We start from the raw sequence: 20,640 nt of genomic DNA, 5'->3' as shown, positions 1-20,640 counted from the left end.
TAACCTCATAACAACTGGTTCTTACCAGAGGTCACACTGCTGTCTGCTTCACGAAGCAGGGGTACCTGGGAGCTGTGGCCGCCTACAGAGGGAGACTGGCTGTCAGTGGCCATCCACCCTGAGCAAAGCCATGCATTCCCAGCTCCCTCTCCCCTGCCCCAAGTACCCTATTCTTTCCGGCCCCATACCCTTTAGTGTGCAAATACCCAGCCTACAGTTGCCCCAGCTGCTCCTGGCTCCCCCAGGACTCACCTGAACTATTCCTGTCGAAGTCTCCAGAGTACTGGTTGTAGACAGGGCCCATGGGAATCATGGCTCCCGGGGGTGGGGTCTTGGCAGGGGAGAGGTACGCATAGGTGCTGGGAGCGTAGATGCTTGGGACACCTGAGGTGGCTGCTTTGCCAGCAGCATACACTGGGAAGACAGACACCATGAGAAAGTTGCCAGGAGCCATGCTGCCCTTCCTGTGATAGGTCTGGAGGGACATGTACCTGGACCTTCTCCCCAACCCCCCAGCCCTGGAGCTTCCTTAGGCACTTGGGTGGTTTCTGCAGGTCCATTACCTTCATTGAGTCCACATCTCCTGTGTGATTCCTCATAGAGCTCTGAGGACAGGGGTACACACTGGCAGCCTGTGGCCTCAATCTGGCAGGCCAGTGTTTTGACTGTTTGCTAACATTTGTTGAGGTTTTACATAAAATCCCAATTTTCTAGCCTCCTTATCAGATGTGACCACCTGGGCCTGCATTCTTACAGAGCAACAGGAGGCAAAGCTGATCCTTTAGATAAAGCCCATGTGCTGTACCCACAGGCTGGGATCCTCATTTTCAGCTGAGCCCCTGCTCTAGAAAAGGAACCCTCTGGGGGTCGGGGGAGATACCACGTCTTCTCCCCATGGAGTCTTCCAGACTTAGATGCCATGGGGATCAGTCTGAAGCAGGATTATGAGGGCTCAGAATTCACTTGCCTCAGCCAAGCAGCAAAGTATTTCCTTTAATGTTTCTAACTAGTGGGAGGTAGCCATTCCCACTCCTCCTTGGTCCCCTTCTGGTTCTAGGATTGATGGTTCAAGGGCAAATCTTCCTTGCTGCCTTCTTCCCCAGGCAAGGGGCTGGGTTCTGGTGGCTACCCTTGCAGCAAAGTCACTGGGCCTAGGCAAGTCACTTCCTCCCTGCGCCTCCAATAGGAAAATGGGGGTAGGGGTGGGGCAGTGGGGAGGCACAGAGTGGGTAAGATAGGCTAAGAGAGCTGCCTTCCACCTCTGATTCAGTCAGGAAACAGAAGGCTCAGTGCTCAGTCCTCCCTAGGAGAAGCCGCCCAGTGGCTCAAGTGATTGGATGTTTTATAATTAGCAGTGGGAGCTGTTGCTCCCAGATGGCCCAGCAGGGCTGTGGCTATAGCTGCAGAGAAGTAACCTGGCCTCTGGCAAGAAGTTAATGGGGCCTCGGTTTGGGGTAACAAGGACTCAGGAAGGAGGGAATTTGTAGTCCTGGTCCCAGCCCTACCCTTAATTAGTAAGGCAACTGCGGATTTGTTTGCTGACCTTGGGGGTCCCTCCCCACCTGTGAAATGAATTAATGTCTACCTCTTGAGCCAGAAGCTTTCAAATTAAAATGACAAGAGAGATGGACAGAGAGATGGACTGCTTTCAGAGTGCAGTGGACTTTTTTTCAGAGGAGTGATATTTTGAGAAACTAGGTTGCTCACCACTGAGCTAAATGACCATAAAACTAGCCAGCAGAGACTGAGCTACAGCCCCATGCTGGGCACTCCCAGAGTCTTCCCTTAATGCTCACAACACTCCATAAGGTCAGGACCTTGCAGAGGAGGAAACCAGCTCACAGAGGAGACACCTCTCATCTAAGGTCAGCTAGTGTGAGTGGCAGGGCTCTGATTTGCTCCCTGGTCTTCCATCGTTGCCAATGCTGACAGCAGCAATGTCCAGTGGCGAGTGGGTATGGAACACTTTATGTAGACAGAACCCTGTACTAAATGCTAGACACACCAGTTCCCCACATCCACAGGCTCACCCTGTACAGAGGGATCTGCTATGGCCCCACTATACAGAAGAGGAGACTGAGGCTGAAGAGGGGAAGTCACTCACTGGACTCCAAGCAGGTAAGGTGGTGAGCCAGGCCTCAAACCTCCACTTGCCGAAGTTCACAGCAATTGCCAATGACTCTGCTGTTAACACAGCTCAGACTGTGTGACACTGAAGTTACGGCATGCATATAAGCACAAAACATCTGTCTGGAGTACATGGGTCATTTCTTTACACCACCTGTTCACTACTGGCCTAGAAATGGCCAGGTGCCACGAGAGGAGCAGGTCTACCTTTTTTGTGGTCTCATGTTCTGGGTGCTCTTCATGTGTAAAGTTATTTAAATGTTTCTAGCTGTCAACGTCATCTGTTCATCAGCCAAAGATATGGTGAACTTGATGAGAAAAGGTGGAAGTGTTGACCTTATTAAGGACTAGTAGAGAAGTACACTTTCATGGCCAACATTCAATGCAAGAGACTAGATATCAGATATGTCCGAATATAAGAAAGTGGCCAACATAAACTTCCACGTCAAAGTTGATGAAAATCGTTAACCGCATGCACAGGTGCTGGCGTACCCAGGTGGTCCCTGAGGCGGGCCAATGGGGCAGTAAGAGGAGGCAGACTCTCTTCCTTCCTTCTTTCCTTCCTTCCCCTTTAAACTCTGGTCCCACCTCCATTCCCAACCCTCCAGGTCCACTCTAATGTGCTGGACATGTCTTTAAATATTATGTCCATGGAAAAGCCAAGTGTTTGTAAGGATGTGGGTTTTTAAAATTTGCTTAAATTATGTGGTACTGTAAACCTTGTTTGGTTTCTTACCTTCTTCACTTAAGATTTTATTTTTAAAGGGAGCTTTACTTTCTAGGGAATGTTTTGTACTATTTGAATTTTTTCATCATGTTTATAGATTATACTCTCAAAAAGAAAAACTCAAAATAAATGAAGATTAACAATAAATGAAGAGTTGAAGTATGTAAGTAAAAATCTAAAACAGCTAGTCCTCCTTGGCCCACTTTCTCACAAATTGCTCACCTCTTAAACCTCCAGATAAGTGGCACCTCCTCCCCCTTGGACCCAGGCAGGATACCAAGTGGAGGTGGTCACGCAAGGGTCACTTACAGGCCTCTGGACAGCAGCACCTCTCTGGACAGCAGGGGCACCTGACGTAACAGCAGCAGGTGTGGGGGCAGCACTGACACCAGCAAATGCCCAGGAGGAGGAAGACAAGGAAGACAGCCAGACAGATGACAACCACAAACAGCCAGTCTGCAGAGAGATGAGAAGAGGCCATGAGCCAGGAGGCCTGGGAGGGAACAGGGACACAGACACAGCAGAGCAGTGAAGAGACAGGTGGGGCGAAGCTATTTGCAAAGCTTGTCAGGGAAGCTGTAGCCCTTGCTGGATTCTCCATGCCAGACACTGGGGAGCAGCAGCAGAGGGATGTCCAACCCTCTACAACTCAGGCCAATCCCAAAGTTAGGGAATGTGCCTTGGGCTCATGGGGGCAAGGCAGAAAACAAGAGGTGACTTGGCCAGAGCAAAGATAGGCTGTAGCCTCAGAGAGGTGATAGAGAGCCAGCTGCCAAGATCCCAGAACCCAGAAGAGCACTACGAGTACCAGTCACAGGAGCCTCCTGCCTACACCCCAGGCCACCCCAGCCATCCTGGCCCACCCCCAAGCCCAGAGCCAGGTCACTACATGCCATGGAGTTGGAGTCAGGCAAGGTTAGTGGGGGTCCACAGCGAGCAGTGTTTAGAGTGGGGAATACTTAGAAGCAGTAAGTGGTGTGTGGGGGATTCCACCCCCGTACCTTCCATGGGCCCCGCCTGAAAACCAGGTAAGAGCTCAGCCACCCCTGAGGTCTTGCCTGGAAGGACAAAAGAGAGACAGATTATGCTGGCAAGGGCCAGCCCAGGCCACCCCTCCCTTGAAGCCCAGCTTTAGGCTCATCAAGGTGAAGGTGTGCCCTGAAGCCCAGGACAGATAGGTGGCCTACAAGGGTCCTAGCCCATGGTTCCTGCCCTCCACCCACCCGCCATGTGGGTGCTGTTTTCCAGAAGGTTTCTGACACATAATTCACCCTCTCTCATGCCTCAGGGGATTCTGTTTCCCAAAAGAGTTACAGTGCATCTTCCATGGGTTCTGAAGGAGTGACCTCAGTTTGGGCACCCCATCTTTTCTACACATATGGGTCTTGTCCCAAAGGGGTGCATCCCATGTGATAGGGACAGTCCTGTTGCATCACGTATAGTAGGCACAGTATCCTAGGGCCCATGAATGTTTTAATTTTATTTTTAAAATCTGAAGACAAAATATCAAATATATAATAATAAACTTGTCTTTATAGCAAGGCAATCATAAAATATTTTTTAATAGAAGAAGAGGCCCATGAAGGCAAAAGGTGGTAAAAGATTGTGTGCTTGTGTACCTTGCTTTGAAAATTTCCTGGTTTCGATTTCTAAGACATTAAGCAACTATAGACATAACCCACAAAAATGTGAACAAAAACTCTTCAAGATCCTCGATAATTTTTCAGGGTGTAAGCAGGTCTTAAGATTCCATTTTGACTACTACTAATGCAGACTGCATTTTACCAAGGGACATGAAGAGGTTCCCTGGGTCACTGGTGCGCACATTGTCACCCACACATGAAATCCGTTGCATGGTTTGAGCACCCTGGAGCATGCTCCCCCATCACGTGCGCTCATTCACATGTGCACTTCCTTGCATCATATGTATGACGATGGCAGTGTATAGCCCGACAGCATCTCATGTAGCACATACCACACGAGCCTTTATGTGTTCACTGAGAACAGAGCATCTGGCTAATGGCGGCATTCCCCACACGTGACAGAGGCTGCTGGTGGCTACCCCACCCTGCTCCTAGGCATCTGGAGGGACCTTGCCAGAGGGAAGCACTCAGTGTATAAGCCACACAATGCCATCCCAGCAGGGCAGAGGGCAAGGTTCCTGTGCTTTGGCAAGGGCCTCTAGGAGCAGATGTGGCACTGGAGATGTGACAGAAGGTGGGTCCAGTTTCCCTTCAATTGTATACACCATCAACCCTCTTAATTTATTGCCAATTAACTCGTAACATTTCTGTATTTTAGAAAATAAGACTGGGAAGAAGTTGAGTCCCCAATTCTCTCCACTCTTATTTGAAATGTTGCCAGGGAAGGGGTCTCTGCCTAGGGTGCAGGGCACAGATAAGCCCAAGTGACTGGTGGTGCCATGAGGGGAGAGCAAAGCAGGCTACAGAGCCCAGAAAGTGAGCTGGGAGGCAGAGGGAGACACCCAGAAGTGGCAGAAGAGGCCTGCATCCCCTCCCCTTCCCAGGCCCTCAGGGCTAAGCCCACTCACCCAGGACGATGAGCTCTGCGTAGGCCTCGTTGTTTCCCTGGAGGTCCTGGGCTGAGACCACGGAGCAGTAATACACACCACTGTCTCCCCAAGCTGTCTGGTCAAAGGTCAGGTCAGCATCTGTATCAGGAGAGTGTGAGGCCACCATGGAGGAGGCCAGAGCCTCCTCCCATGGGGACATCAGGGCAGTGGGCAAGGGAGCAAGGCTGCAGATGTACCAAGTAACGAAACAATCCGTACCCAGGCTGTGCTGCTTCTTGCTTCTTAGGCTCTGTATTAAACACTTAATGGGGGGGCGGGGGTATTTCTAGAAGTCTGGGAGGTGGGCAGTATTATCTTTCCTGGCTTATAGATGAGATAACCGTACCCACCCAAAGTCATCCAGCTCATCAGTGGTGGAGCTGAGACGGTCAGACTCCAAGCAACGCTTCAGACTGATAACCCTCCTCTGTACCACCTCTCAAAGCAGAGGTTACCTCTCCCAACATGAACCAGGGAGCTTGCTGTAGGCCCAGGATATGAGTCCAGGGTAAAAGGCAAAGATAAACAGGCCAGATTCCAGGAACTGGGAGATGCCCAAGCATGAGAATGGGGGCGTGGGGTGGGGGTTGTCTTGGAACGGGCCACAGTCCAGGTCAGACCCAAGGCTTGAGGACGCTCAGGTCTGAAGCAGCCCCGAGGCAAGGAGCCTCTTAATTACACCAGTAATGAAAGTCTTTCAGCAAATCTGGTTTCCAGTCTACTCCTCAGGCCCTAATTAGTCAAATCCCTGCAGCCATCCACCAGTGTGGGACGGCATGGGACCCAGTAAGCAACTCCGCCTGAGACCCATGGAGACTAGGAGATAGGAGCACCCTCACAACCACCCAGCACCTTCTTCCCAGCTGCTCCGTTACTCTGGCCCCCGCTGACCTGCCCCATGTACCCACTGCCCTTTTCCATGACAGCTGAGAGCAATAACTGTATGTGCCCCAGTTTGCAGCATTTGGCATCCACTAGGGCATCAGCCGATTACCAAAGGAATGAAAGAACCAGAGCCTTCCTCTTCTGAAAGGAAGATTTTGCATCCATAGAAAAACCTCCTTTCAATGTCTGTCTCCATCACCCCAAAGGCCTTAACCTGGCCCACGAGGCCCTTGGCATGATCTGGCCACCAGTTACCACACCAGCCTCATCCCCACTGTTCTCCTTCACTCACTAGACTCTGGACACACCAGCCTCCTCACTGTGCTGCAACATGCAGGACCCACCCTGCCTCGGTTTGCCCTCGTGCTGTGTTCTCAGACCCTCACAGGGCTGGTTCCATCCTGCTCGCATAGCTCCCTCACCCCACTGTTGAATTCTATCAGCCAGTATAGGGGCTAAGTGTCCCTGATCCCATCCCCAGGAGAATGGGGGCTCTATGCAAGCAGAAGGTGGTCTGCCTCGGTCATTGCTGAGTCCCCAGTGCCTGACACAGGGCCTGACCAAGACCCAGAGTGAACCCCTTCTCTCCTCACGCGACCTCTCATAGCATTTGTCTGTTCCAGCGTTCTAGGTACATGGTACATTCAAATAGGCCCTTGATACAGTCATTCAATATTCAATACTGAGAGAGCATCCTATGTTCCAGGCTGTATCTGAGGCATGTGGTATACTTAAGAGCAACAGTTCTCCATGGACCTTTTCAGAGGACCCCAGAGGTCAAAGTTATTTTGCATAATACTACTAAGATGTTATTTGCCTTTTTCACTTGCTCTCTGAATGTACTGTGAAGTTTTCCAGAGGCTATATGAGATGCGCTAACACAACATACTGAACACAGAAGCAGCTTTGAGACTCCATCTTCTACTCAGACTTCAAGATGTACAAAAATAGAAACTAATAAAACACTTTTTAAGTTTTTGGTTTGTTTTGGAAAATATGGTAGTTTTTTCATAAAAAGTATGTTATTTGTGTCAACCTATAAGGAGTTAATCATTGTCGTTTTAAATATTTTTTAAACTTCCCTGTTTGCTAGATATGAAAACAAAGTTCTTTGAGGACCTCAGTAATCAAGAGTGTAGAGGGCTAAGACCAAGTTTGAGAACCACTGGATATAAATCCTTGCCCTTAGAGAGCTCAGATTTTATCTTAACTGGGAAAGAGAGACAAGTAAAACATTTAAATATATGGCATATCAGATAGTGGTAAGCAGTATCGAGAACACCAATCAGGGAAGGCAGACAGAAAGTGCCAGTGTGGAGGTGAGGGTTGTGCAAGTATAACCAGGGTGACCTTTGGAGCAAATATGAAGTAGAGGACACGACTCCTTTCCATGGTCACGCATCTAGCTACTGAGTTCTGTGTGCGGGGTCCTTTTGCACGTATTCTTTCACTGAATCCTCATAAAACTCTGATCTACATTCTCCCAAGCCTTCTGGACTCTCCAGAACACCATCGTTTTCTCACCTTTTCTTTAAACCAGACTCTGGCGGCTCCTTTCTAAAACCAGAGCTCAAGGGTAGGTTCTTGCTCAATGCTGAATTGATGGACAGGAACCCCCCCGCCACAACAAAAGTTCACAGGCCGGGATCTGAAATCTGGGCTCCTGGACTCAGATCTGGGACTCACTGCGTTTTGTTTGGCCTGCACGATGTTTCTAAAACCTATGAAAAACGGCTTTCCGGCCTCTTTTGATCAATTCTAAGGCCTGGGCCCACCTCCTTCCTGCAAGGCGCACCCTGTTCCTGGCCTGTTCTATTCTACATCTAATCCTGACACACTGGGCTGGGCATTGCTGTTTTAGGTGCAGGGAGAAGATGCCAGGTCTCCAGTTGGGAACAGAAGCTGGGCCTCCTCCACACCTCTGGGACTCTGGGTCCTTATCCACACACAGCAGAGGCGGCCCTCATGAGCTCTCTGGTCCAGTGTTACTGAGTGGGGGGCACATGGACCCCAAGCAGTCTGAGGAAGTATAAGCAGGGATCCTATTCTGGTGCCCTTTGTCACCAAAGCAGGGAAGAATGAAGGGGCAGCAGGACCCAGCCAAGCTGGGGAACACTGAGGGTAAACCACCATTATCGTTTGCCCAAGACCACTTTCACTTAAAACTCAACAGCTGGTGACCCCAGGAACACCACAGGAAAGTCCACTTTTCTCCATCCTCAAAGCTGAAATGGAGGAAGTTCCCATGGCTACTGGGCTTCCTGAGAGGACATACACACAATGAATGCTTACGAATCACAGCTTGTATCAAACACAGGGCTAGGTCAAGACAGCTTGAAAGATCTGGGCCTGTGAGGCCTCTGGAGCATGAAGAATCTGCCCCACCTAGAGCCTGAGGGTCACTCTGGAGTTTGGCACTCAGCAGAGGAGGTGCAATTCCAGCCAGCCTTCGAGAACACTCTCAGTACTTGGGCTGTCCGGACAGGGCTGCCGGACAGTCATGCCTGCTGCTGGCCAGGAGGTCCCTGGGATATGAGGGAGGAGGCCTGGATAGCTTGAATCCCCAAGAAACCCTCCATCCTCAAGAACTGGAGGATGCTTTGGGCTGAGCTGCCCATGGAAATTCAGGGCAAGTAGGTCTGGTCTCTCCCCAAAACAAGACTAACAGACTCTGTCCCTGGAACCTTGCCTTTCGCTCACAGTCTAGACAGAGTAAGGGAAGGAGTGTGCGCCATGCCCTGGTCTCTTAGGGTCTGCAAAAGGATGCTTCCTTCATTCCCAAGATTAAAACTCGAACCTTATTTAAGGTTGGTATCTGTCAATCACCTACTAAGAGAATACCAGCTGTTACCAGCTGTGAACCTTATTTAAGACAGTGAAAAGATAAACTCGTTAAGTGGGTGAGCCTTCACTCCTCACCCACTGCTGCCCATCGCCTTCTTCCCTGCCCTTTAGATTTTTTAGGGCCCAGTCCCAGTCCTTCCTCAAATCACATTCACAGAGGTCTTAAAGCGTGTGCCTGGGTCACTCGATACAGCACATTACTCTGGTCTGTTTTATTGCAGCACTTAGTACTCTCTGATATTCTTACTCTTTATCTGCTTGTTTACTGCCTGCCTCACCCCACTAGCATGTCATCTCCTTGAAGGCAGGGATACGGCTGTCCTGATTACCACTCCATCAACAGCACCTGGAACTTAGAAGGTGATTGACAGATACCAACTGAATAAATGAATGGATGAATGAATGACTTCTCCACTGCCTCTTGGTCCCAACAGGTACTATCAGCGGGCAGCGTTAAGGTTAAGGATAAAGGCTCTCAGGGTGGCCTGGGTTCAAATCCCAGCTCCAGATCTTTATTAGCTGTGTGCCTAGACTAGCTACTTAACCTCTCTGTGCCTCCGATGTCAAGTGCAAAATGTGGCTACGAAAGTACAGTGGGAGAATGTATGTAAAGTGCCTGGCAAGTCGCTTTCTCCATTAAAATCTGTCACCACTTCAGTTCACTCACGTCACCTCCTCTGTGAGCGCTTTGCTAACCACCCTGGGCAAGCAAAGGGCTTACCACTTGGAGACTAGATCCAAGTGTCTGAGAATACCAGCTGTTACCAGCTGTGTGCCTGTGTGCAAGTCATTTTGCCTCCCTGGACCTCTGTAAAATGACAATAGCAGAATCTACTCACAATTACTGCATGGTCTAAAGGAGTTAATCCATGTAAGCCTGGATTAGAGCCTGGCACACAGGCAGCCCTTTGTAAGTTGTTACTTATATAAATTTTACTTACTATTGCTGGTAGTTACTAATATTATAGAATCCCTGCCTCTCTCTGCATTATTCACTTTTATTCATCTTCAAACACTTGACAGTGTTACGTTTATCTTTTTTGTCTCCCCCAATGGAATGCAAGCTCTACAAAGGAAAGGATTTGATAATTTTGTTTACTGCTGTACTTCCAAGGCCTCGAAAAGCGCCTGTTATATGTCAGGTGCTCAATAAATATTTGCTGTTAAATAAAGGAACGGATGGATGGATAGGAGGAAGGATCCTGCTTTTGTCAGTCCCTTTGGACACTAGCACTGATGAGCTACCAGTTGGGGACTCCAGTTGGGAACTCCAGGTTGCACACAAAGGAACCAGCTCAAGCCTGTCCCCCTGCCATCTCCCTTGCCCCACCCAACATACTTCCTGTTATGGTGATCATCCGGCCTTGATAGTAGTCTCCCAGAGTCACGGCATTGCCCTGCTTGGTGGCCACAACCCTGACAGTGCGCACGCTGTCCTGGCACTCCACATAGGGGTTGTAGCCCGGGTTACCAGCAGCCAGCTGGGCATTGAGCTGGTTGTTCACACTGGCTGGGGAAAAGGCATCAGCGATGCGGTCCCGGCAGAAAGACTTGTACTTCCAGATCACAATGGGTGCCGTGGGGGTCGTGGTCAACTGGTAGGTGCAGGGAAGGGTCACAGGCTGGAAGAGGATCACCACATGGAAGGGGTCTGACACAGTCACCTGGATAGCGCTGGCAGGGGCTGAGGGTAAAAGGAGAGTCAGCAGGGACTATTATGAGCTCTGGGGAATGCTTCAGTAGAAATGAGCAACATTACTTGTCACTAACTTGACACTTAAGCGTATGGTTTTACAGAGCACTTGGCACTCATTGTTCCTTAATCCCTGGGACTGGTGAGGCAGCTCTGATAATCATGCCCATTTTATGAACCCATGGGGCTGAAGTAGTAGGTGCAAGGCCAGATGGCCAGATTTCTTGGAACATCTTGTCCATCCCTCTTCCCAGAGTGTGTCCTCTGAACCACCCAGCCCCCTCTTTCCTTCGCAGAAAGGGTTTCTCTCTGTAGCCTGTATGGGCAAGCTTGAATGGCCACCACAAAGGGCTGGAGGCCCCACTTCAAAAATGACCACAAAGTTTCCAAGATCCAAGGGTTTTGTAAATTTGGCGGTTGGGGGTGGTGGGGTGGGGGTGTAAATTTTGTAGTTGTCTGAACTGCTTTGCCATGGAGTAGCTAAATCCCCTATAATGTCTCCATCACTCTTCCACCTCACCCTACCCACAGGCATCTCAAATGAACACACCCGAAGTGCTTGCAGAAAGACAAAATTCCCCCAAGTCCCAACCCAAACAAACATCCGATCCAGTGAAAGCTTATCAGAGGACGGTTTCAAACCAAGTCCAGAAGTCCATCCCACCAGAACCCTACGCACAGATACTTTGGAGCCCAAAGGACATGGGCGCTGTTTCTTGATCTCTTCTTCCAGGAAGCGTCTGCTCCAGCCCTTGAGCGCCCGCGCCCCATTATCCCAAGACTTAGAAATCTCGGAGTGCGCCTAAGTCCCCATCCCGGCCTTTTCCAGTGATCGGGTGGTCCTTCACCTCTGCCCTACAAAGAGTCCCATTCTCCTTGCCGCTCCAGAGTTCGCGGTCCCGGAGTTTCACTTCCTGCTATCTCTGAACAAGGGCGGGGGACCGCTGCCTACACTAATGGAGGAATTCCCCTCACTCCTGCACACAAGGGATCTCCCGTGACCCTGGGGATCGGGAGGTCCTCGTCTCTGCGTTCCCACTCCCCCAGTTCTCCTGCCTCTTTGGCGGTGTAGAACTCCATCCATCTACATTATAGTGACCCCCCCCCTCCGCCCTTCCGCGTACCAGGGGCCCCGGTCTCCTTACCTGTGCACAAGGTGCCGAGAAAGAGCCACACGAAGACGACCGCGCCCCAAGCCGGGGTCGCCGCGTAGGAGCCCAGCCCCACTGAGGGACCCCGCGCCACTGGCGCCATCGCGGCAGTCTGGGACCTTCGGGTCCGTGCGTCTTCTCCCGGGTTCCCAGAGGGTTGGGGGCGCGGCGCGCACCAAGGCTGGGAGGGGTGCGTGCTCCTCCCCTTCCCGCTTCCGTCCCTTATCCCTATTCCAAGCCCACCCTACCCTGTTTTAAGATTCTAAGGAGCAGAAGCAACGTGGATGAAGAACGCGTCCAGCTTTCGGGGAGAAACTTGCGTGACTCACTTCGGTTCTCCCAGCCACTCCACCCCCTAACACGCTCTGGGGAATGGATCGGTCCAGGTACACAGGGTGAGAATGGGAGGACTGGGCACCGGGGCGGACGGCGGAAAGGGCTTCTCCACCTCCCTGCCCGGAAGTGGGCTGACCCAGGTGTGCTCCGGCCCCTAGGGTCGGAACCAAATGGCTAGCCCGCCGGGAGGGCGCCCGCAGACCTGGGATCCTGTCCGGCCCCCTACTACTGGGTTAAACCGAGCGGAGTGTGACTCACGAGAACCGAGACTCTACTGGGGTGATTCACCTGTTGAGCGGGGCGGGTCCCAGCGCGCACCTGTTCCCTCTCACCCCTCTCCGCCACTGGCGATGGACCCGCCTAGATACACCCTGCGGGGCGGGGCGAGTCTAAGCGAGCTTGGAGCCGGGAGAGGTCTGTCTATATCGTCTGACTTTTCCACTAGTCCCGGGGTCCTTCCTGTCCCGGTGGTCCGAGGCGCTGTGGCCGCCATGTGTCTTTCACTTAGGTGACTTAAAGAACCAAGTGAGGTTTCCAGAAGGGAAGCTCTGCTCCCTTAAAGACGCTCGAGGGGAATCAGGCACAGGAAAAGTTGGAATTCTACTTCGGAAGTTTTCTATTCTTCCCCCCGCCCCCCCGCCATTCACATCTCGTGGTTTTGCCCCCGGGCATCCCTCGCCCCAGGGCCGGCCTCCGGAAACTGGCTCTTAAAGCGGCCGAGCGGGGGCGCGGGACTAAGGACGGGTTTCCGCCAAAGCTTCCCAAGGACCAGACCACCTGCGCTCTAGGGCGGGGCGAGGCGAGGCCATCGGAAAGCCGGGCGCTCTGCGAGGCTCTGCTGCCCCGAATGGCGGTTAGAGGAAGCGCGTCCTGGGGCACACTAGGCGCTTCTTTGGAGGAGACTCCCTGGAGATGGCAAACTGGCCACTGGCTGGCAAAATCGGTAACCAGGAATGTTTTGTTGGACTGGATCTTGTTAAAACTCAAGTAGGATCACATAGCTCTGCTGGAAAGTTTCCTATAGCTCCCACTCCCAGCAGAAACCAAAATACTTAACTGTGGCATGCTCCTCTGATTTCACCTCCTCTCAGTCACCCTGGCCTCCAAAGTGTGCTTTTCACACTCCAACTTCAGGCCCATTGCCTTTATTACACCCCCTGCAAGAAGACCCTTAACCGAAGAAGGCCGAGCTTTACTTGAAAGTCACCTTTGCAGTGACACCTTCCCTGACCACTTATAAAATTTCAACTTTCATGTCCACTTTAAAAACTTTTTATTGTGGTAAAATATACATATCATTTTAACCATTTGTAAGTATGCAATTTAGCATTTATTACATTTACAATGTCATGTACTCATCCCCACTATCTATATCCTAAGCTTTCCATCATTCCCAATATAGACTCTGCACCATTAAACCATAACTCCCCATTCCCACCTTCCCTCAGCCCCTGGTTACTTCTATTCTTTTTCTATCAAATTGCCTATGTTAGGTTCCTCATGTAAGTGGAATTATGTAACATTTGTCCTCCTGTGTCTGGTTTGTTCACTAGGCATGGTTTCAAGGCTCATCCATGTTGTAGTATATGAGGCAGGATAGTTAGCCCCTGCAAGTTCCTCCTTCCCTCCAGGATGTGGCTCTAGCATTTTTCCTTAGTCCCTTACTTAGCCCTCTCCCTGTTTTGTTTCTGGTGTGAGACTCCAGCATGAGAAACAAACCAAGGCGGGAGACCGGATAAATGGCCTTGGGCAGCGCCCCCTCCCCTCCAGGTGGCACAAGAAACAAGCAAAGACCTGGAAGCAGGCTAGATAGCTTTGGGACCCCCTAGGAGTGGAATTGCTAGATCATATGGTAGTTCTAGTTTTAATCCTGAGGAACTGCCAAATTGTTTTCCACATTGCTGCACCCTTTACAGCAATGTAGGAAGGTTCTAATCTCTTCACATTCTCACCAACACTTGTCATTTCCTGTTTTCTTGATTATAGCCATCCCAGTGAGTGTGAAGTAGCATCTCATCATGGTTTTGATTTTTGTTTCCCTAATAACTAGTGATGTTAACTATCTTTTGATGTACTTGTTGACTATTTGTATATCTTCTTTGGAGAAATGTCTACTCATATCTTTGCCCATTTTTTGTTGTTGAGCTGTAGTTCTTTTCATATTCTGTCAAGTATATAATCTGCAAATATTTTCCCATTCGGTAGGTTGCCTTTTTCACTTTCTTAATAGTGTTCTTTGATACCCAAAGGTTATTAATTTGATGAACTTCAGTTCATCTATTTTATCTTTTGTTGCCTGTGCTTTTGGTGTCATATCTATGAAATCATTGCCAAATCTGAGGTAATGAAAATTTTCCACCAATATTTTCTTCTAATAGTTTTATAGTTCTAGCTCTTAAGTTAGGTCTTTGATCAATTTTGAGTTAATTTTTGTAAAAGGTATAAAGTAAGGGTCCAAGTTTATTCTTTTGCATGTAGTTATCATTTTTCCATCACTATTTATTGAAAAGATTGTCCTTTACTCATTGAATGGTATTGGCATCCTTGTCAAAAATAAATTGACCATAGATGTGAAGGTTTATTTCTAGGTTCTCAATTCTATTCCATTGGTCTATATATCTGTCCTTCTGATAGCATCATACCTTTTTAATTATTAAAGCTTTGTAGTAAGTTTTGAATTTAGGAAGTTTAAGTCCTCTAACTTAATTATTTTTCAAGGTCGTTTTGGCTATTCAGGGCTCAGTGCAATTCTCTATGAATTTGAAGATTTACTTCCATTTCTTTGAAAAAGACTGATGGAATTTTGATAGGCATTGCGTTGAATCTGTATATTGCTTTGGGTGGTGTTGACATTTTAACAATGTTAAATCTTTCTACTCGTAAACACGGAATGTCTTTCCACTTACTTAGACATTATTTTATTTAAGCAACCTTTTGTAGTTTTAGCAAACTAGCCTTTCACCTCCTTGGTTAGATTTATTCCTAAGTATTTAGCTCTTTTAGATACTATTGTAAATGTCCTCCTGAGGAACTGCCAAACTGTTTTCCACATTGCTGCACATTTTGCATTACATTACAGCAATACAGAAGAGTTCCAATCTCTCCACAGTTTAAAAAAAGAATTTTTCTTTACTTATTTATTTAATTCTTGATTTTTATTTTTAATTTTTTTTTTAATTAAAATTACTGGGGTGACATTGGTTAATAAAATCAAATAGGTTTCAAGTATGCAATTCATTAATATGTCATATGTATATTGCATTGTGTGTTCACCACCCGAAGTTAAATTTCCTTCGATCACCAAATATTTGACCTCGCCTTTACCCATATCTTTCTCCCCACTCCCACACTTCCTTCTGGTAATCACTAATCCACTGTCCATGTACGCGTCTCTCCACACTTCCTTCTGGTAATCACTAATCCACTGTCCATGTCCACGAGTCTCTGTTTGTCTTGTTTGTTTGTTGCTTTTAGATTTATATGCCACATATGAGTAAAATCATATGTTCTCAACTTTTTCTGTCAGACTTATTTCACTTAGCACGATAATTTCAATATCCATCCGTGTTGTCATAAGTGACAGTATTTTATCTTTTTTTTTTTGAGGACATGCTAAAACACATCAATAGCTTTTTATTTAAATACAAAAATCAAAACTTTTAAGTTTACTTTAAAAAATCATTCATAGAAGTAATTAAAACATTTTACAGATTCTAAATTCTCTTATGAAACATCACTAATATTTCTGCCAATATCATGTTTATTTTAAAGATTTTACTACTCACTTCCATGCCAAGTGTTAGATATGATTGGCAATATTAACTATCATTACAATGGGACCTCTGAAAATTAAGTCTAGGCAACTCCCTCTTGCCAAAGTTGTTATATGTTTTGATTCTAATGTACAATAGGAGACCCAAGCAAGCAACTTGATCACTTCACATTTTCTAAAGATAGTGTTTCTCACTTTCTACAAAGTCATGTCTTATTTCACAGCAAAAAAATGACTTCACAGAGAGTTTAAAAACAATCCCTCCCAACCCCCCAACTTTCTCCATTTTTTCTTTTTTGAGGCTTTCAGCTGTGGACAGCAAAATAAAAAAATACCTAAGATAATACCAGAGACTATATGCTAAAATTTACTTTTAAAAAAAACCTCTCCTGCACTGAAGGAATATAGTATAAATTACATTACCAACTTTCAAAAATTAGCATGTAAAAATATTTCCACTCCAAACCATTGCCTCTCTATTCTGTAGGAAATTCATAGATCAAAAACAAATATAGGGGCCTCAGATGCACTGGTTTATAATCTTAAATATTAAAAAAGGAAAGTAACCTAGCTATGTTGGTAAGAGGAAGCAAAATTTCAGGGGTTTAGTATCTACCTTTAGATGATCATACGATTTTTTTAGAGCTGAGCAGTTTACATAGAAATAAATACTAGTACACGCTAGAAGAGAAGGTTTAATAATCAATAAGAATGTAAAAAAAAAACGTCAAATCAGAAATGCATTAGAATGTGTACCACGAAGTCAATACCTCTCAGTGAGTAGGGAAGGTAAAAAACTTCCTCAATGAAAAAAAAAAAGCAAGAGAAAGATCAAATTTTAAAAAAAAGACAACAGTTAAGGAAAATGTTTGTTGACATTGATTTTTTTTTAGACAAGAATATTGCAACTATCACTTAAAGTTCAGTGGCACATTCTTTAGTAGGTCCTTAAGGCAATATATTTAAACTAATTTAAAATTTGATTTGATGTTAACTTTTTAAACATCACCTCAAAATAACGCCCTCACAATAGCCTTTTAAAAATGTATTTAGATGTTTCATAAAAAATAATGGTGGCTTTATTACATCATCATTGCTTATGGCTGAGTAATATTCCATTGTATATATGTACCACATCTTTATCTAATCATCTATCAAAGGACACTTCAGTTGTTTCCATGTCTTGGCCACCATAAATAATCGAAGTGCATATATCTTTGCGGATAAATGTTTTTAAGTTTTTTAGGTAAATACTCAGAAGAGGGATTGCTGGGTCATATGGTAATTCTATTCTTAGTATTTTTTTTTTTTTTGAAGAAACTCGATACTATTTTCCATAGTGGCTATACCAATGTACATTCCCACCGACAGGGTGTGAGGGTTCTTTTTTCCCCCTACAACCTTTCCAACACTTGTTATTACCTGTCCTGTTGATGACAGACATTCTAACAGGGGTAAGGTGGTATCACATTGTGGTTTTTCACTTAGCACCAATTATCGTGCTAAGTGAAAAACCTAATAGCTAGTGCAGTTGAGCATATTTTCGTAGTGTACAACCTTTGGCCATTTGTATGTCTTCTGGGGAGAAGTGTCTGTTCAAGTCCTCTGCCCATTTTTAATTGGATTGTTTTTTGTTTTTTTTTTATTTTGAGTTGTATGAATTCTTTGCATATTCTGGATATTAGGCCTTATTGAGGACATCGTTTGCAAATACCATTCGGATGGTTGCCTTTTTGTTTTGTTGATGGTTTCTTTTGCTATGCAGAAGCTTCTTAGTTCCATATAGTCCCATTTATTTATTTTTGCTTTTACTTCTCTTGCCTTTGAGTTCAAATTTATAAAATCCTCTCTAAATGTGAGGTCCATAAGTTTAGTACCTATGTTTGCTTTTATGCAATTTATCGTTTCAGGTTTTATATTTAGGTCTTTGATTCATTTTTAGTTAGTTTTGGTGTATGGTGATAGAGAGCAGTCTTGAGAGAGGAGAGGAGGCATATGAAAAAATGCAAAGGAAAGGGCCTGCAGAAATGACCAACTCAGCTGGTTAAAACTGCTCCCCCCGCCATTCTGCCCAGTGCTCTCCAGCTAAGATGTTTCCCCATAGCTACCTCGTCTACCTCAAGGACTCTCCAGCTCACATCTGTTGATTCATATGCTATCCAGCTAATGTTCTTATCTCTGTAGCTGTGTAGGAATAACAAGACTGTGTAAAACTGCTTGTTATGTTACAATTAGAGCTCAGCCTTTGGTAGGAATCCGCTGAGCAGGTGCTGGCATCAATAAGTGCTGCTCCCTGCTTATAGCCTAGGTGTCCCGTCTCTCTGTTCAAGAATCCTATAAGGGTGCTGATAATGCCAAGGTTGCCGGTTCTGCAAAACAAACGACCTATAAGACCAGTGGTCTGAAAATTCCTCCCCACTTGCAGCCTCCCACCCGAAGCTCCCCCTCCCATCCTGAGAAAGGAGGCACACGTGAAACCTCAAAGGAATCACGTGCTCCTTGCATGGACACTGAAGAAGTATATAAACTGTAATAAACCAGACGAAGCTCATGCATGGAATTGTTACCCCATGTGCTCCGCCGGCCTAATAAATTCTCCTTCGTCTAATAAAGTTGTCTGAATTCCTCCGTCGGGTGTCACTTCCTACACCAGTCTTGTTTCATTCTTTTTTATGTAGCTTTCCAATTTTCCCAGAACCATTTATTGAAGAGGCTTTCTTTTCTCCATTGTAGGTTTTTGGCTCCTTTGTCAAAAATTATTTGCCCATATATACGGGGTTTATTTCTGGACTCTCAATTCTGTTCCATTGGTCTGTGTGTCTGTTTTTCTGCCAGTACCGTGCTATTTTGATCATGTTGCTTTGTAGTATAATTTAAAGTCAGGCAGAGTGATACCGCTGGCCTTGTTCTTTTTTCTCAGGATTGCTTTTGCGATTCGGGATTTTTCATGATTCCATATAAATCTGATGATTTTTTGTTCTATTTCTTTAAAAAAATTTCTTCTTCAGATTGTTCAAGGCATAGAAACACAACTGATTTTCGTGTGTTGATCCAGTTTGCTGGATTTGTTCATTAGCTCTGGTGGCTTTCTTGTGGATTCTTTTGGATTTTCTTTTAAATATAGAATCCTGTTGTCTATAACTAGAGATAATTTTACCTCTTCCTTTCCAATTTGGATGCCTTTTACTTTTTTCTTGTCTGATTGCTGCGATAGGAAAGTAGGCATCCATGTTTTATTCCTGACTTTATGAGGAAAGCATTCAGTCTTTTACCTTTAAGTATGTTAGCTGTGGATTTTCCATAATACTCTTTATCAGGCTGAAGAATTTTCCCTCTAGTCTTAGTTTTCTGAGAGTTTTTATCCTGAAAAGATTGGATTTTGTCAAATACCTTTTCTTCACCAATTGAGACAATCATGTTTTTTTTTTCTCCTTTCACTCTATTCATGTAATATATTATTTTGATCGATTTTCTTATGTCAAACCACGCTTACAGTCTTGGATAAATTCCACTTGGTCATGGTGAATAATCTTTTAGTATGCTATTGGATTTGCATTGCTAATATTGTTATGGATTTTTGTATCTATTTTCATAAAGGACATTGCTCTGTGATTTTCTTTTCTTGTGATGTCTTTATCTGGCTTTGTTATCAGGGTAATTCTGGCTGCATAGAATGAGTTAGGAAGTGTTTCCCCTCTTCAATTTTTTGAAAGAGTTTGAGAAATATTTATATGTTAATTCTCCTTTAAGTGTTTGCTTGAACTAATTTGTGAACCATCTTTTCCAGGATTTTTGCTGCAAGGTTTTAAATTACTGATACAGTCTCTTTTCTTGTTATAGTCTGTTGAGATTGTCTATTTATTCTTGACTCAGTTTAGGCAAATATATGTGTCAAGGAATTTTTCCATTTCTTCTAGGTTATCTAATTTATTGGCATACAGTTGTTCCTGGTATTCTCTTATAATATATATTTTTTATTTCTTTAAGGTAAGTAGTAATGTCTCTACTTTCATTGCTGATTTTAGTTATTTGTTTCTTTATCTTTTTGTTCTTTGTCAGTCTAGCCAAAGGTTTGTCAATTTTGTTGGTATTTTTCAAAAACCAACTTTTGGTTTCATTGATTTTTTTCCATATTTTCTGTTCTTTATTTTATTTGTCTCTATACTACTCTCATTACTTCCTTCCTTCCACTAGTTTTGAATTTAATTTGTCCCTTTTTAAATGTAGTTTCTTAAGGTATAAAGTTAGGTTACTAATTTGAGATCTTTCTTTTTAATGTAGACATTAAAAGCTATAAATTTCTCTCTGAGCATGGCTTCTGCTACATCCCACAAGTTCCGGTATATTGTATTTCCATTTTCATTCGTCTCTAAGTAGTTTTTAAATTTTCCTTGTGATTTCTTCTTTGACCTATTTAAGATAGTGTTATATAATTTCCACATAGTTGTAAATTTTCCAGTTTTTCTTCCATTATTATTTTTTAACTTAATCACATTGTGGTTAGAGAAGACATTTGGTATGATATCTATCTTT

At 45.5% G+C, this 20,640-nt stretch overlaps 1 protein-coding gene across 1 annotated transcript in view; it reads right to left on the bottom strand.

The window, feature by feature from the left end:
• Positions 1-19,627, bottom strand: part of LSR (lipolysis stimulated lipoprotein receptor) — a 20,919-nt gene extending 1,292 nt beyond the window's left edge. Inside the window, 8 exon segments of the mRNA XM_015595602.2 lie at positions 26-82; positions 253-414; positions 3,164-3,310; positions 3,856-3,912; positions 5,406-5,525; positions 10,495-10,839; positions 11,994-12,243; positions 19,601-19,627. Of these exon segments, the coding sequence (XP_015451088.2) occupies positions 26-82; positions 253-414; positions 3,164-3,310; positions 3,856-3,912; positions 5,406-5,525; positions 10,495-10,839; positions 11,994-12,243; positions 19,601-19,627 (1,165 nt within the window).
• Between the last annotated feature and the right edge of the window lie 1,013 nt (positions 19,628-20,640).

This window comes from Pteropus alecto, unplaced genomic scaffold (genome assembly GCF_000325575.1).
Source record: "Pteropus alecto unplaced genomic scaffold, ASM32557v1 scaffold9, whole genome shotgun sequence".
Classification (NCBI taxonomy): Eukaryota; Metazoa; Chordata; class Mammalia; order Chiroptera; family Pteropodidae; genus Pteropus; species Pteropus alecto.
Note: the sequence above shows the minus strand (reverse complement) of the source record. Positions and strands in the feature narration are given on the sequence as shown.